This window comes from Martes martes (assembly GCF_963455335.1).
Source record: "Martes martes genome assembly, chromosome: 6".
Classification (NCBI taxonomy): domain Eukaryota; kingdom Metazoa; phylum Chordata; class Mammalia; order Carnivora; family Mustelidae; genus Martes; species Martes martes.
The window spans coordinates 101,497,818-101,514,553 of NC_137893.1; the positions used below are offsets into that span (position 1 = coordinate 101,497,818).

Genomic DNA, 16,736 nt, shown 5'->3' on the forward strand with positions numbered 1-16,736 from the left:
ACCCCTAAAATGTGACAAATACTGTGTATAGTATTCCAGGGAGTAAGGGAATTGAATACAAAGATAACTTTTTCAACACCGAATATTATGTCGAATATTATGAATATGTATTGTCAAGTTTCAAAAGTTTAACGACTGGCCAAATTTTAAGTGATTCCTCTTACATTTTAAGAAGATGCTAGGGCATCCTCACTAGAACAAATGGCCCAGTATTTCTCCAGTAAATCTCATGGCTATCTCTGAAAATGAAACTAGTGCATAACACTCTAGTGTCATCTTTAAAGATGAGTCGAGGCTATTTTATAACATCATATTTATATAGTAAAATACCTAATACAGCAGTAGAAGAATGGCTTTTAAAGAGAAGAGTTAGAAAAATGAATGATTCTTTTCTTTTACCATGCAAGGCAGAGATTAAGATGTCACAGAAACTGATGACAGCAAGTGTAAGACTGCATTTAATAAACAACACTGAAATCTCTAAATACTTAGATAAACTCCATCCATGTTTTTTCCATGTACACGAATTTAAGGTCATTTATCACTGACATACATTTCTACAACCATGCGATAAAACTAAGACTCTTGAAACAGCTTCATGTTTTAAATATATTACCTTCTCCTCTACCTTTTTATCTCCTAAGGTTTGTGATTCTTGTAGTTGTTTCAGAGATTCACTGAAGAAAGAATTATAACTTTCTTGAAGAGATTTCACTTGTTTTTCCAATTCATTTCTTTCTTCATCTGTCATTCTAAAGTAACCAGAAAGCATGAAAAGAGGAATGAGAGTTTTCAAGTGATACAGACAACACATTAGGCTCAATGATTTTGTAAAGTAAAATCCTTTTCCAAACAAGCACATGATCATAAAGTAAAACAAATCTTCATTTACAGATTGCTCAAGTCTCAGAATGTGTATAAAATTTAAGGATGGCCCTTACACATCCAGGAACCCTTCCCTCGCCTGAGAAAGACAGAGAGAAGCCCGTAAACAAATACATGAGCACTTCTCTAGCATACACACACATTTCTAAAATAACAACACTGTTATCCAACAGAGGGAAATATTCTATTGTTAGCTCCAACATGGAAGTGGGACAGAATAATAGCATGACTCAAGATGAAACTTGTTCAAACTGAAGCATGAATAAAGATGAAATTAACAAGGAAATTAACCTGATTCTCTAAGGTACAATACAAAGTCATTGTGGCATAATCTTGGGGACAGCCCCAAAAAGGATTTAAGAAAAGGACAGATTTCTTCCCGCCTGAGGCACTGGCTGAAATACATGAAGTACCTTTTGGAAAAAGTAAGACCAAAATATGAGAAACCAGGTTATCATAAGTCTCAGCAAAGAAAATGAAGATATTCATACATATTTTCCAAAAAGTAAAGTCATAGAGAGTCACAGAAAATACTATTTAGAATTAAAACTTGGCTTCGAATCTTTACCACTCACTAGCTACCCACTCTTAATCTCTCGGAGCCTGTTTTTTTATCACTAATATATGTGTATAATAGGTACATTTTAGGATTTTGGTAAAGACTATAAGTGACTAAAAGTAACTGTTAAATTGCTAAGTTTATAGCTGTATATTAAATAAATTTCTGAGTTTGATTTTTAAAATCTCAATGAAAATTTACCAGCTTTTGCTCTGCTTAACATGAAGACAACTTCTCTACTTTGAATAAAAGAGCTAATGAAAACCAACATACTTGTCTCCATGTTTTGCCAAAAATAGCTGCATGGTTTGAAGTGCTTCAGATAATTGCTCCTTTTTGGTTGATATTTCTTCACTGGAAATCTGCAAGGTTAAGAAAACGTACTCAAACTCTCCCCTCATAAAGACTAAAAAATAGTAATTATTAAAAACTAATCAGGTTTTAATTAAGATCCAAGTGATGGGTCTACTTTCTGAGTGGCCCAAGTTAATAACCAATCAGTTATTATCAGTGTACAAGCCTGGATAAGAAGAGTACTTTATCTAGAATAAAGATTAAGAGAGGTCTCTCTCTAACCATAATGCCCCCGTTTCCATTAGGAAGTGATAATACAGCAGTACGTGGTCCTCACATTTGTCACAGCCCAACTGTGAATAAAGGTTGCCCTAACTATCCCACATGTCCAGAGGTTCTTCACTGGCCCAGTGTCATCCTTGTGTGGTGCAGCACTCAAAAACCCATGAACATGGTCCACTGCTCCATAAGAGTATCTGGCCTCCCCCAAGCTCCTGCATGCCCTGCTCCTTTTGAAAAAATTATGGTGAAAGCATGAATCTGTAGATCTGCAGATCAAGGTTAAATCATTTCTAAAATTTGCAAAATTCATCAGTGACATGGGAATGAAATTGATCTGAGGAAAAGCAAGAAGTTGTAACATTTTCTCCTAATGTCTCAACCTATCATTTCTGAATACTCTATTTCAGAAACTGACTGCCACCCTTTTAGAGGAGCAGAAATGAGAGGAAGTGATAGGCAAATGAAAAGGTATATTTTCCCTCAATGGACTTCATTCAGAACAGAGTGAACTTAAAGTCTGTTTTTCACGGTTATAGGTAATCACGAGGCCATACTGATTTTTAACACACATTATTCTATCAAAGTACCTTAAATTTCACTTAACAGAAAGACCATCAAGCATTTATTAGAGATTTATAATTTAAGTGATGATCTGCATTTTAAAAGTGTCTGTCTACTTTTAGGTCTCCTAGATCTAAAATGGATTTAGTAAAGTTTGGGGGGAATTTATAAAACTGCAGAATAAGAAAATATCAAGCTTTGTAATCTACATCTCTCAAAAAAAACTTGTTCTCCCAAGAAATCCTTGCTAAAGTTTGTATCCCTACTTTAGTTCTTGCCTTATCTGATGGGGTGGGGGTAAGACGGATAGGGTATTTTATTTTTATTTTTTTTTTTTAAAGATTTTATTTTATTTGACAGAGAGAGAGAGAGATCACAAGTAGGCAGAGAGGCAGGCAGAGAGAGAGAGGAGGAAGCAGGCTCCCCGCGGAGCGGAGAGCCCGATGCGGGGCTCGATCCCAGGACCCTGGGATCATGACCTGAGCCGAAGGCAGAGGCTTTAACCCACTGAGCCACCCAGGCGCCCCGGGATAGGGTATTTTAAACTAAATATTGGCACAAAGTTACTTTGAAGGTTTGGAGTTTAAAACACCAAATGTAATTGCTTTCCAACTTCTGATTTCTTCCACACTAATAGGAAATATAGTATGTAGGACTATGAGCTAATATGGCTTTATTTCAACTGAATACTAATTCAAGTATACACTCAGGTCTATAAACTTCTCCAATGGGGAGCCTAGATCAGTTACATCCGCCTGATATCATAGCCCAAATTAGACAAGACATTGAAGTTTCCCCCTATTTAATTATGTCAACAATGTCTGTTTCAACTGATGACAAGTGAACATTGATGCAGAGTGAGAAAAGGAAGCTAATGATGGCCCCATTATTTCCAAAAGGCAGGGCAGAGGCAAGGGGGGCAAGTATAGGAAAAGTATTTGAGGAAAAAAGCTGCTTAATTTAGTGGAACTTAATGTTTTTTAGTACAGCCTCAATTCCAGTGCTGTTACTGGTGAGCATCAACACTGGACCTTAGCTCAACAACGCCCAAAGAGCTTCACATGGTACTGTCCAACGGACATCACGGGGCACTAACATCTCACGAGCTGGCTACCCAACTGCGGCCAGGCAGCTGGGGAACAGAAGAGAGCCCACAGCGTGAAAGAATTCACTTAGGTAAGGGAAAGAATCTAGAATTTCCAGTGATTGCCTTTTTGTAAAAGACAAAGACCTAGGAAAGTACATGAAATCCTCAAAAATGTTAATACCCCCGTTTTGTATTTCTTTTGTTCTTTAACATTTTCGTTTACCTTTTTAAGAACGAGACCACATAGTTTTACTATAAAGAGTACGTGGGTTTACTCTGGGCACAAAACAGAATGACTCAGCGCCTTAGAAACTCTCTTCACTATAATCAAGAAGCAGATCTAACCACTAGGAGCAGCAACAGTAAGGCTAATAGAATTCAGGCTTTGTAAGCAGAGACACTTCCTTCTGCTACAAACTGTGATTCCTTGGACAGGTTACTTAACCTCTCTGACCCTCATTGTAACTGCCTACAATTTTTTTAGGTTGTGTCAATTCAGTAAATTCTACCCACTATTATTATTATTTAACCAGAACCTCAGTGAATACCTTTTGTTTAGAGAAGGTAGATTTTCCACCCTTCTCACCATCTTTCAATGTCTTGCTGATATTTGATACCCATTTCTGTAATTCTTTGGCTTTTTCAACATGTTCTTTCTTTTCTTCTTCCAGTGACCTCTGACAATTGTGAGTGGTTAAAAAAAAAAAAAAAAGATATATTCCAGTAAATGTTTCAGCTGTTAAATGGACCTTTCCACAGAAAATAAGAATGTAAAAATATGTTTTAATCACACACAGTATACTGAGCATTTTATTCATTCACTGAACCATGTTTATCACATCACATGGCAGATGTACTTCCACAATGTTTATGGTAGCAAAGAAAGCTGTGACACTCTAGAATGATCAGTCTAACCTCCCAGCTGGTCTATCAATATAGACAAATAAAAAAAACTCAATTTTATTCATGAAGCACTAAAAGATCTTTGAATTGCTGCCTTTGCATTAGCATTACAATCACAGTGGTCTAGACAGAAAAGTATCAAAATGGAAATCGGAAAGAACCATGAATATGTACACACACATGAAAAATATACAGAATGAAGAAATATCTCTCCCCTTCTTCTAACACACAATAATGCTACTTTTAATTATAGACTCTATGTGGAAATGGAAGATTGTGGCAAACATTTATTATGTAAAGGTTATAATGTAAGAAAAACTAGAAACTTTTTCCCTTTTCAAGGAGAAAAACACTGTAGCTTCATAGATGAGGTGGGCAAAGGGGACAAATTTACATCCTTCTCTTTGATTCCATGGTGCCCTCTGAAGTACTCTTTGAGCGAATGTAATGGATCATTTTAAAAATGAGTCCTAACGTCTGGCTGGATCTATTCTACAATGAAGAATTCTGAAGAAAGGATGCTATAAACTTGCTGGAGTTCATCAAGCTTACTCCATATTCTAGGTAAAATACCTTTATTTTAGTGTAGGCAAGATCAAGACAAAACCAAAACAAAACCACTAACCTAAAAGCTAAAGGAAACCACTTTGAAGAACAGTAAATAATTTGTTACTTTCAATTTAAAAATTACTCTCTCTCCTAAACAGTCAGCTATTTCCAGTCCTCAAGAAATTAACAGTGCTCTGAGTAGGTGACATAATCGCTAGGCTGTGTATTTAACTGATATTGTCATGCTCTGGACAGATCACATGAAGAGAGGGAGAGCATCACCCCTGCGCAAAGTTATTTAAACATGTCCTTTTATGAAGAATAGTAGAGGCTAGAAATCCCAGTCATCAAAGGTTCGGATACCTCTAAGAGTTTAAGACCTGTGTGGAAATCAAAATCAGCTTTCTCTAAAGCTTCTTTGTATGTCAACTTTCTTTTCGTTTGAGGGCATATTATATTTCTGACATAGGACTTCTGATCTTTGAGTTTCGTAGCAATGAAAACATCTATGATGCCCACTTGGAGAGCCTCTTCAATTGACAACCGGGAATGAACCTGTGGCTCCATCAAACCCCCTGTCAAGTACTGAAATTCCAAACATCTGATTCCCATTTCCTTACTTATGATATTTGCATTGACAGCCTCCACCACTGACATCACTTTGTTAGTGACAGGATGGCCAATCCCTGTGATTACCACCTCACACTGTCGCAGCTGCTGGGCAAACCCCTCGTCCACGAGGCCTCTATGCAAAGCTTCTGCCACCCGGTATTTTTTGCCAGTGAGAGGATCAATTATCCCCCCTGTGCTGACTTGGGCTTCAAGGCATCTGAGGGCAGTAATCCGGTCAACCAAATTCCTGCGGGAGGCCTTTAGGACAGAGATCCTTTCCCCACTGGTGGTCAGCCAGTAGCCGGCAATAGGACTGTGCAAATCTTTCTTGGGAACCAGCTGGCTCAGCAAGGAATCAGCGAGTTCTGTAAGTGTGATGAGCCCTTCCTGATACTTTCTGACCCAGGCTTTGTCCACAGTTCCCTGCTCTACAGCTTCATTAATATTGAACTGTAACCCCGTTTTAGTATCAGTCAGCATATGAGAAGGATGCCCGTAGGATTCAAAAAACGTGGCTTCCTTCCACTGATACTGTTGCCCTGAAAGCTCTAGGTAGGTACTTTTTTCAATTAGGTTTCTCTGGAAAGCCTCATATGCAGTCAGTTCTGCTCCCGTTTTAGTATCTACTACAGAAATCCTATGGGTTTTGCCTACATTGAGATTGGAAATGTTCCTCTCCCCAAAGGGAAACAGAAAGCACTGGCAATCTACATCAAATACACACATTCGCAGTAATTCGGAGTAATAGAGAGCTTGCTTGTTGTTGGGATTAGGAAAGACTCTTGAGTTGCTGGATGGCTCGTGTAAAAATTGTAGGATGGCATTGTTTAACAAGCCTTGCTGCACAGCAACTTCTGGAGGAATGCGGATGCCCCTCACAGGGTCAATGACTCCCCCACTGGCAATCTGGGCCTCCAACATGTGTTTACCTCTTTGCCTGTCAAGCATTCTATTTTCCATAGCTTGGAACACTGACAACGTCTTAGAAGAATATGAATATCCCAGGGCTGCCTTCTCTGCCTCAAGGAGCCTAATTTTGAATTCGGGGTCAATAACTCCATTCAGAATTGCATCTTCAACAGAGTATGTCTGACCTGAATTGGGGTCAATTATAAAACCTGTTGCAGCCTGAGCTTCTAAAAATGCTAAAGCCATCATTTTGTCTATTATGATTTTCTTGGCTGCTGAGGCAAAGGAAATCTTTTCTTTTGTGGATTCTAGGTAAAGGCCCGCAATGGAGGTGGCTTTTGTCAAAAACTTGCTAAGCGTTTTCTGAACTTCGTCAACAGTCTTGAGACCAAGTCGCAGCTGCTCAACTGTTTTTGCATCCAGAAGCTTGGCTTCAACCAACTGCCTACCAGTCACAGTGCGCCGGAGCCCCTGGAATTTAAATTCATCATCCCTAACTGAACACGTGTGATCGCCATCCACGTTCTGGAAGGTCTCTGGTTCTGAGCCTTTCTTAAGCAAATCTCTCTGGAGTCCACCAGGTGCTCTGCACCCTCCAAGCATCCATTCCTCGGCACTGGGGCCTGGGCTCTTCTCTTGTTTTAATGTGGTGACTTCTGTGTGCATATCATACTGCTTGTTCTGAGCTATCTGTAACAGGAATTTATGAGACGTTACAAATCATCTAAAGAACATTATGTCACTTTTACCCATCCTTAATCCAAATGTAATTCCTACAATAATGAAAGTTAAGTAGAGAGAGGAAAATTTTCAAACCAAAGAGGGGTCAGGGACAAGTAATGGTATTTTGAGAGTCTGAAGTTTACTTTAGATGACAATTAAGGTACTAAAATGGTACATTTAGGGGCGCTTGGGTGGCTCAGTGGGTAGGGCATGTGTAAATTAATCTCAGGGTTGTAAGTTCAAGCCCCACATTGGGTACAGGGATTACTTAAAAATAAAATCTTTTTTTTTTTTAAGGTACATTTTAAAAAGACTTGAGATGAAGTTTGTCCAAAGAAACTTTAGAAATTAAAGTGAACTGCTTAGCTTCTCTAGCTTTAAAAAAAAAATTCTTCAGAACATAATACCATAAATATAACTGTATCACCATTACATCTAGGTACTTAATCTCAGCCATTTAAAAACTAAAGAATGAGAACTTGTAGTAAAGATTCAAGCCAATCACTAGAAAACTACAGCATAATTTTCTGTCAGAACTACAAGGAGCCAATCTCTTAAACATTGTTAAAAAAGTTTTAGTCTAGCTGAGAAAGGAAATAAGAGAGGAAACTTGGCATGAGGTAGCTGATAAGGTCTCAGAATCCAGAGTATACCTCCAAGGGGGCCAAAAGCTTCGCCAGGTCCATTTCGCACTTGCCATCTTGATACCTAACTGGTGGTCTGGAACTGTACAGAGCTTGATCTCTTATCTTCTCAATTTCGGAGAGTTTTGTAATAGGGTTTGACTCATCAAAAGTTATCTGTAATTCGGTGCTTGTCTGAGAAAAATACTCAGAGTAACACTGCTGGCTTTTCTCTTTCTCAAGTGGACCCCCTGACGGCCAGAACTGGACTTCCTTTGGTATTTGCTCAACACCCCGATGCTGCCATTTTTCTTCCGATTGCTGTGGGTCTTGATTCCGTCTCAGCAGAGGAGACCGGGTCGCAGGGTGAAGCTGCCCTGTGGTCCTAGAGGGCACATCCATAGAGTGCTGGCACTCATTTACTGTCATCTCAAAATCTGGTTTGAAGGGACAGTCTTTGGCCGGATTCCTTTTTTGGATTTCACACTGGAGCAAAACTAATTGATGTTCGTGTTCCTTTATCTGTTGATCCATCTTTTGCTTCAGACGTTCAACTTCACGTTTCTGGGCTACCAGCTCGTCTTCAAGTTTCCGACATTTCTGGTAATGATTTGCTTCCACATTCTGCCCTTGTTGCATTTGCTCGCGATACTGCTGAAGCTGTCTTTCAAGGTCTCTGATATTTGTCTCACAGAGCTTAGCGTTCTCCTGAGCTCTGCAGTTCTCTCGCTGAAGAGACACAAAGTCGAGCTTAATGCCTGAAATATCGTTTTCAGTGATAACTTTGGAGTCCATTAACTTTTCCATCTTTTTCCGAAACTCCTCCGCAGAGCGCTTGAACTTGTCCGATTCCTCCTGAAACAGAACCATCTTTCTGTGGGTCATCTGCTCCTCTATCGTCTTTAAGTGCAGCTCGTCTTGCACTTTTTTCAGCCTGTTATTTAACTCCTGCACCTGAGCTTGCTGTAGCTGTACCTTCTGCTCCCCTAGTCGCTTTTCCTCTTTGGAGGCGCTCAGCTCCGCACTCAGACTCCGGACTTCCTTCTCAGTGTTCTGGATGATGATGTTCTGCTGGTCACACTTTTGCTTAAACTCACTGACTAAATTTTGGCTTTTGGCCAGGTCTTCCTCTAGGCATTTAATTTTTCTATGGAAATCCTGCTCTGTCTTTGTCTGTTTATGCAAGTGTTCATTGGTGTTGCGTAGCTGATCTTTAAAACCATCCGCTTGAATTTTTAGGGCTTCGCATCTTTGCTGGATAGCTTGTTTCTCCAAAACTACATTCGCTGATTCAGTTTGAATTCTTTGCATCATTAATTTGGTTTCACTATTCTGCCTCGTAAGCTCATCTACCTTTTGTTTTAGCATTTCTGCACACTCATTACTTTTCTTCAATTCTTCATTAAGCTTCTGGATTTTTTCATTATTTTCTTTTTCAGCTTTAATATTTTGAAGCAGCTGTGCATGGCTTTTCTCAAATTGTTCTTTGAGATGATCTGACTTTCTCTGGCAGAATCGTATTCTTTCATTAGAGGATTCCTTCTCAGCCTGGAAAGAATTAACTTGCGAATTTAAATGCTGAATATTCCTCTCAGCTATAGCATGGGTTTTAGTGATTCTGTCTACTTCTCTTTGCAGTTTCCCTTTCTCTTGTTGAAGAAATTCTAATTCCACTTCATAATTGTGCTTTATTTTCCGCAGGTCATTAGCTTCTTGCATGACTTCCTCAGCTTTGTCTGTGGTTTGGTTCAACTGCCTACCCAGTTCTCTGAGCTGCTGGGAATACCCTTCCTCTACCTGATCCTTCCTTTCCAACTCTAACTTAAGGCACTTCAGCGTGTTATTGGTTTCATCCAATTTTTCTTTCAACAAACGAGCCTTTTCCTCAGATGAAGTTTTTTCAAGCTGCAGGGCATTCAGCTCATACTTCAGTTCTCTCATGTCTTTTTCAGCCTTTCTATTGGCGACTGTCAGCTCATCGACCTGCTGCTTGAGTTCCTCTGTTTTCTGTCTGTCCTGCTCTCTCTGAAGATCTGCAACTCCTCTGTATGACGTGGCCTGTGGCAACACACTTTCTCTACACGAATACTGAATTTCACTTCTTTTTCTTCTTGCTTCCGATTCAATCTTCTGCTTCTCTTTTAACTGCTCCTCTGCTATCTGTTTTTGAAACGTTAGGTCTTTTTCCATCTGCTTTATCAGCTTCAAGAGTTCCTCCTCATTGTCTCTCTTTCTCTTCAATTCTTCCATTAACTTATTTTTTTGTTGCTCCAAGTCATTGAGACTAGAATCTTTTCTTTTGAGATGATCTTCCAGGGTTCTTCTTGTAAAGGTGTTCTCCTCTAACTGGTTCTGGAAGTTCAGAAGGTTTTCTTCCACCGCCGCTCTTTTGGCCTCGGCCTCCAACGTTAGCTTTCTCACCCGCTCCAGCTCCCGCTCTGCAGCATCCTTCTCCCTCACGATGGTCTCCAGCTCCCTGCGGTACTGCTTGGCTTCACTCTCGGCCCGGATTTTCTGCAGAGCAATGTCTTCTACATTTCTCTGCTGCTTTCTCAATTCATTTTCCGCAGCCTCCTTGACCTTTGGAAGTTCCTCCTCTACTCGAGACTTTTGTTTCTTTAGTTCAGCCACCATTTTCTCCAACTCACTTATTTTTCCCGTAAGTTTGCTATTCTCAATCACTGTCGCCTTCTGTCGCTGAAGAAGATCTGAATATGCCCCATGTTCAGAAGTCTCCTTACATCTTTTAATCTACAAGAGAGTTTACAAGCATCAAACTTGTCCTGTTCAAATTTATCTTTAAAAACCTGAAGCGATGTTCATGAAAATGCTTATAAAAACAAGGGAAACCAAAAGCAGAATGAATATGATCTCCATTCCCATCACCAGCACTGCCACCAGCACCATCACCTTCTTCAGAGACGAAGCTTCAGAAAGTCAGCAATGGGAGAGGACAAAAAAAACAAAACAAAACAAAAACCCCTTTCGTGTCATGGTAGCTAAGCCAAATGACCTTTTTTTAAATTTTTTTTTATTTTTTTGGTGTCTCAGGAATAATTTTGTTTTAAAAATTAGCTACCTCAGGATTTGACCGCAAGAAATGAGGGATCTTACAAAAGATACAGCAAGACCCCAACCTGTTATGAATGAGGAAACTGAGGTACAGAGAGGTCAAATAGTTTTGAAATCTCACATAATGGGTGAGGGACAAATGGGGAATAAAACTCACAATAGCTCCCTTCCTGCTTTCCCACACAACTCAGTCTTACAAGCTAAGAACATAAAGGAACCGAATGACACTTACAAATTCAGTTTTAAATAACTAGCCCAATGGAGATTTAAAATGTTTATCTCTCTAAGATAAATAAATAAATATTTGAAAAGGAGTGGGGGGCACCTCAGTGGCACAGTCATTTGAGCACCCGCCTCTTGGTTTCAGCTCAGGTCATGATCTCAAGGGTGGTGAGATCCAGCCCTGCTTCCAGCTAGGTGCTCAGTGGGAAGGCAGCTTGAGGAATCTCTCTCCCTCTGCCCCTCCCACTCATGCTCACTCTCTTGCTCTCTAAAATAAATATTTTAAAAATATATATAAAAATAAAATGATACATCTGTTTCATTTAGTTAAAGAAACAAAATATAGAATTTTGGTACCACTTTAAAGAGTCAAATCAAGAAATAATACCTCATATAGGTAAGGAGGGAAATTATATAAAAATGTATAATTTCTAAAGTTGAATTCCTTATTTGTTTATACTTGCCATATTATGACAATTATAATAATCAGAGTTGCTAATGCAAAGGCAGCTATAGTCCCTGGGCGCTTTAGAAAAGATGTGCTTCATATACTCACAGATCTTGTTGTTGTTAATGATATGCCTCATACGAATCCACTTTGACAAGTACCTTTAGATACTCCATAAATATAAAGATATTTGTTAAATATAAATCTTTGTAAAAATATACTTAAGGAGTCAACTCCAATGTACAGAATAAAATATAAGAAAAATTTTTTTTCAACTGATAGAAGAATCAATCTCAGCTGGGAGGACTATACTCTGCATTGACTAGAGGACTACATGATCGGGGCTAGTACAGAATTCCAATATAATTTCTTTATTAACACCGTAAGATTATTAGTTTCATATCACCAACTCAAGATCATCATAACTAGAACCATGTAAACAGGAGTAGAGAAATTATTCTAGATAGCAGGGTTTTTTTTTCATTGAGAGGCTCTGGTGAATTTCAAGAATTTAATTTATACTATAGACTATATATCTTACTTTGCTTCTTCTAATTTTTTGATCCCCAATAATTTCAATATGAATTTCAGTTGTTTCCTTTGCTAACCTAAATATGGTTTCCCATAATAAGAAGTCATATAAAAACAAATTTCATCACAACCTGCAATAATTAGTGCTCTATTTTATTTTGCTATCAGAGTGAACTGGTGACACTGAAGCATTTTACCTGCTTAAACATTATATTTTCAGTATTTTTTTAGATAATTTCTAATTGGGTCTTTCTCAATTGCTTATCAAAACTCCTTAAAACTTAGCTGTCACAATCGCTTCTCGGCCTTTTGGCTAAGATCAAGTGTAAAACTTAGCTGTCACTAAGAGGTTTTGAGTCCTCTTTTTCTCTGTCATGTTGTGAAGTTAGAAAAATGAAAATTCTCAAAAAAAAAAAAAAAAAAAAAAGAAAAATGAAAATTCTCTCAGGAAAAAATTTTTGTTATTGAACCCTCAGTACTTAACTACAGTCATTTTAGTGATTGTTAATAATCTCACATCGTCTAGGTAAGTCTGAATGTTTTAGCAATTACCACACAAATTACTAGAAGTAATTTAATCCTATCGCTGATTTTCTTTCTCTTAGATCTCAAACTTACTCATATAAAAATAACTTCCTCAAGTTTTCTCTAACTATTCCCCCAAAAAACATCCTGTCCTTTAATCTCATCAATTAATTTTTGATGTACTTTTCTCTCATCACAGATTAGAAAATCTCTTTTTCCATCTAATAGCCATTACAGATACTCTACTACCATTTCTATAATTCAGTTTCCTCTTCTCAAATTAACTTGTATCCCTCTTTGATTTTATGTTTATTATTAAAAATTCTGCTCTCAGACCAAGATTTCCAACATAAGTCTTCGCAGACTCAGTTTCAGGAATACCACTCTCAAGTCTGAAAACTGAGCTATGTTTATGTATCTTTTTATGAGACATTCCATTAATATGATCTTTTAGTGGTGATTTTCCAATCGGTAAAGTTTTCTTATATATTTTAAGTTACAGTCTGTGCATGGTCTTGTTTTGAGTTTCAATTCAGTATAAATCTTTTATATTTCAAAGGATGAAAGCATAATTTTTATATATACGAGGCTTTTTGAAAAAGCTCTTGGTTCCATCAACTTTAGTGTATTACCTCATCAGATAAACTAAGGGAAGTGGCTCATTTATGTGCAACCAAATATACACTATAGGAAAGGACTTAGCTTATATTTAATGAAATATACAATTGAAAATGTATATTTTTAAATATAGAATTTAAAAGACCTACATACTATTTTAAGTGGAATCATATCTCTCAACAACTAAAAATATTTTTAAAAATTACAGACGCTCGGGGCGCCTGGGTGGCTCAGTGGGTTAAGCCGCTGCCTTCGGCTCGGGTCATGATCTCAGGGTCCTGGGATCAAGTCCCGCATCAGGCTCTCTGCTCAGCGGGGAGCCTGCTTCCCTCTCTCTCTCTCTCTGCCTGCCTCTCTGTCTACTTGTGATCTCTCTCTGTCAAATAAATAAATAAAATCTTTAAAAAAAAAAAAATTACAGACGCTCTTTTACAGGTGATAGATGTATAGCAATTATTTGATCACAGATACTCTGGTTCTCCTTTCTAAGCACAAAGGAATCTTGTTATAAAGACTTGCAATTAGCTTGGTTAGTGATTTTATTGCAGAAAACTGTTAATTCTGAACAGACTAAAATAGTGACTCAAGTAGAAAATAAGAAAGTTAACACCTATTAGACATCCACTACTGTTTTAGTTCTCTCATTATATGAAGTTACTCTAAGTATAATCATCTTCAGAAGTTCAAGAACAGTCTAATTTAAAATGGCTAATGCCTCACAATCTACTTATTTTAGCATTCTGTCTACTATTTTTGTCTGTTCTGAGGTTAGGAATAGAAGGCATTTCAAGTTAATAAAGCACTGTATAACCTCTTCAATAATAGATACAACAGCCTTTTATGACAATATATTTTTATAAATAACTATTTCTAATCATATTTTTAAAATGTAGACTTAAAGCACAGAAATCCTCCAAATTATAATGGTACTTAAATAGTCTTTTACCATACAGCATACCTTTTGGGAAACAATAAAAACAAAACAAAAAACTCCACAATTCTTAAAAAGTACTATCATTTTGTACAAAACTCTGCCTCTTCTAAATTAATACTTTTATGTTTTAAATCCTTGAAAATGTAAATTACTTTAAAATGTTTAAAACCAATATGTTTAAGTAGTATTTCTGTAGTCATCTTAATAGTAGTAACTATACTACTCAAAAGAAGTATATTTCTCAAATACAGGAAAACTGAAAAAAAAATCCTGCCAAACGGCCAACATTTCATGATTTAAATAGAGCCATTTCAGACATTAACTTTAATAATATCTGCATCTTAGAGTGAAAATAAACAATGTTCTCCTGTTGGAGAGAATCAAAAACACACGGAAAAATCCCAGGCCTCTACTCTTTTTCACTGTAATTGTCTAATTAAATAATAACTTATCATCCATGTAAATTTGTCATGAAAACTTTTTTTGTTTTCCCAAACATATTGTAGTTCCTTTAAGTTAGTGGCTCATAGTTAACTGTTACCTCCTCCTCTTCCAGCCTCTTCAATGAATCTCCAGCAAATTTAACATACTGTGTCATGAGGGTGACCAGAGCAGTGTATCGGGTCCTTAGGTCCATGAACTGCGAATAATGAAATATACAATAAAAACATAATCTCCAGTGGCTCTAAATGAGTTTAATGAATGTTGATTAATAATCATAACATTAACTAGCCTTTGTGATGGTAAAATACACAATTGCCCAGTAATGGCAAGTAGGTAGGAACGGGCTTATTACTTACTGTTGTACAAACCATATTAAATAACAATTCTCCTCTAAATTTAATTGACAAGTATATTTGTTATTCTCTGCAGTTAATAATTAATCTTTTTATTTTATTTTTTTTCAGTGTCCCAAAATTCATTGTTTATGCACCACACCCAGTGCTCCATGCAATACGTGCCCTCCACAATACCTACCACCAGGCTCACCCCCCCCACCCTCTCAATAATTAATCTTGAATAAAGCTCTTCCAAGGATTTTTTTACAACCCTCAATAAAATGCACTGTTTAGGTAAGGGCTTCTTTTTTGGAACAAGGAAGAAAGTTCTGGAAATGGACAGTAGTCAGGTTTGCACAACACTGTAAAGTCACCAAGTGCCACTGAACTGCACACTTAAACATGGTTAAAATGGTACGTTTCCTATTATGTGTACTCTACCACAATACAAATATATAAATATAATATTTTAGGTATTGTTCCTCTCTTCTTTATCCCCTCTCTTCTCAGTACTTTAACTACCTCTTGAATAATGAGATCTGCTGAGCTCTGCATTCTTCGGCGTTTCACTGGAGATTTCTGCTGTGAATCTACCATGGCCCGGTAGGTCATTGTTTGTAACTCATAGTCCTGTATAACAGAGTTGGTGAGATTAAATTAATTAAAGCAAAGCATTAATGCTTCATTCTATAGTGGCTTTATGCACAGAAACTGAACCTGATTTCACTAAGTAACTTTTTTTTCTCCTGAAAGATTTTATTTATTTATTTGTCAGATAGAGAGTGAGTGAGCAAGCACAAGCAGGCAGGGTGGCACCAGGCAGAGAGAGAGAGAGAGAAGCAGGCTTCCCACTGAGCAAGGAGCCCCATGCAAGACTCGATCCCAGGACTCTGGGATCATGACCTGAGTCTAAGGCAGCAGCTTAACTGATTGACCACCCAGGTGTCACTGACTAAGTAACTTTTCTTTTCAGTTCATTTTTTTTTATTTCAGATACTGTGTTTTGTCAGTTCTAGAATTTCCAGTTGGTGTTTTTTAATTGAAATATAATTAATATACAGTGTTATTTTAGTTTTAGGTGTACAACATAATGATTCAATAATTTGATACATTTTTCAGTGTGCTCATCATGATAAGTGTACTCTTAATCCCCTTTATCTTTTTCACCCATCCCCTCCCCACCTCACCTCTGGCAGCTACCAGTTTGTTCTCTATGTGTTTTTTTAATTTAATTTTTTTTTCAGTGTTCCAAAATTCATTGTCACTAAGTAACTTTTTTTTAAAATATTTATTTATTTATTTATTTGTCAGAGAGAGAGAGAGAGAGGAGCGAGAGTGAGCACAAGCAGACAGAGTGGCAGGCAGAGGGAGAAGCAGGCTCCCTGCCGAGCAAGGAGCCCGATGTGGGACTCGATCCCAGGACGCTGGGATCATGACCTGAGCCGAAGGCAGCTGCTTAACCAACTGAGCCACCCAGGCGTCCCAGTCACTAAGTAACTTTTAAAAATTACTACAAAACTACATTCTTAGGAAACTATCTAATCCTGGGATGTTTCCAAGGTGGTAATAAAAATCAGAAACATCTAAGGTGGTCAGAAAAGTTTCCTAAGTCTCTTTAGA

At 37.7% G+C, this 16,736-nt stretch overlaps 1 protein-coding gene across 4 annotated transcripts in view; it reads right to left on the minus strand.

Annotated features, from left to right (window-relative positions):
* DST (dystonin) overlaps positions 1 to 16,736 on the minus strand; it is a gene marked incomplete at its 5' end in the record, with an annotated part of 401,175 nt that overhangs the window by 135,705 nt on the left and 248,734 nt on the right. For 3 of the 4 annotated variants that reach the window (XM_080806480.1, XM_080806481.1, XM_080806482.1), the window contains 5 exons: positions 617 to 752; positions 1,718 to 1,806; positions 4,217 to 4,345; positions 14,879 to 14,977; positions 15,639 to 15,746. In XM_080806480.1, coding sequence (XP_080662606.1) covers positions 617 to 752; positions 1,718 to 1,806; positions 4,217 to 4,345; positions 14,879 to 14,977; positions 15,639 to 15,746 — 561 coding nt within the window. Of the gene's footprint in view, positions 1 to 616; positions 753 to 1,717; positions 1,807 to 4,216; positions 4,346 to 4,437; positions 7,332 to 8,017; positions 10,739 to 14,878; positions 14,978 to 15,638; positions 15,747 to 16,736 lie in introns of those variants that run through there. The other variant, XM_080806483.1, reaches the window with a different exon arrangement.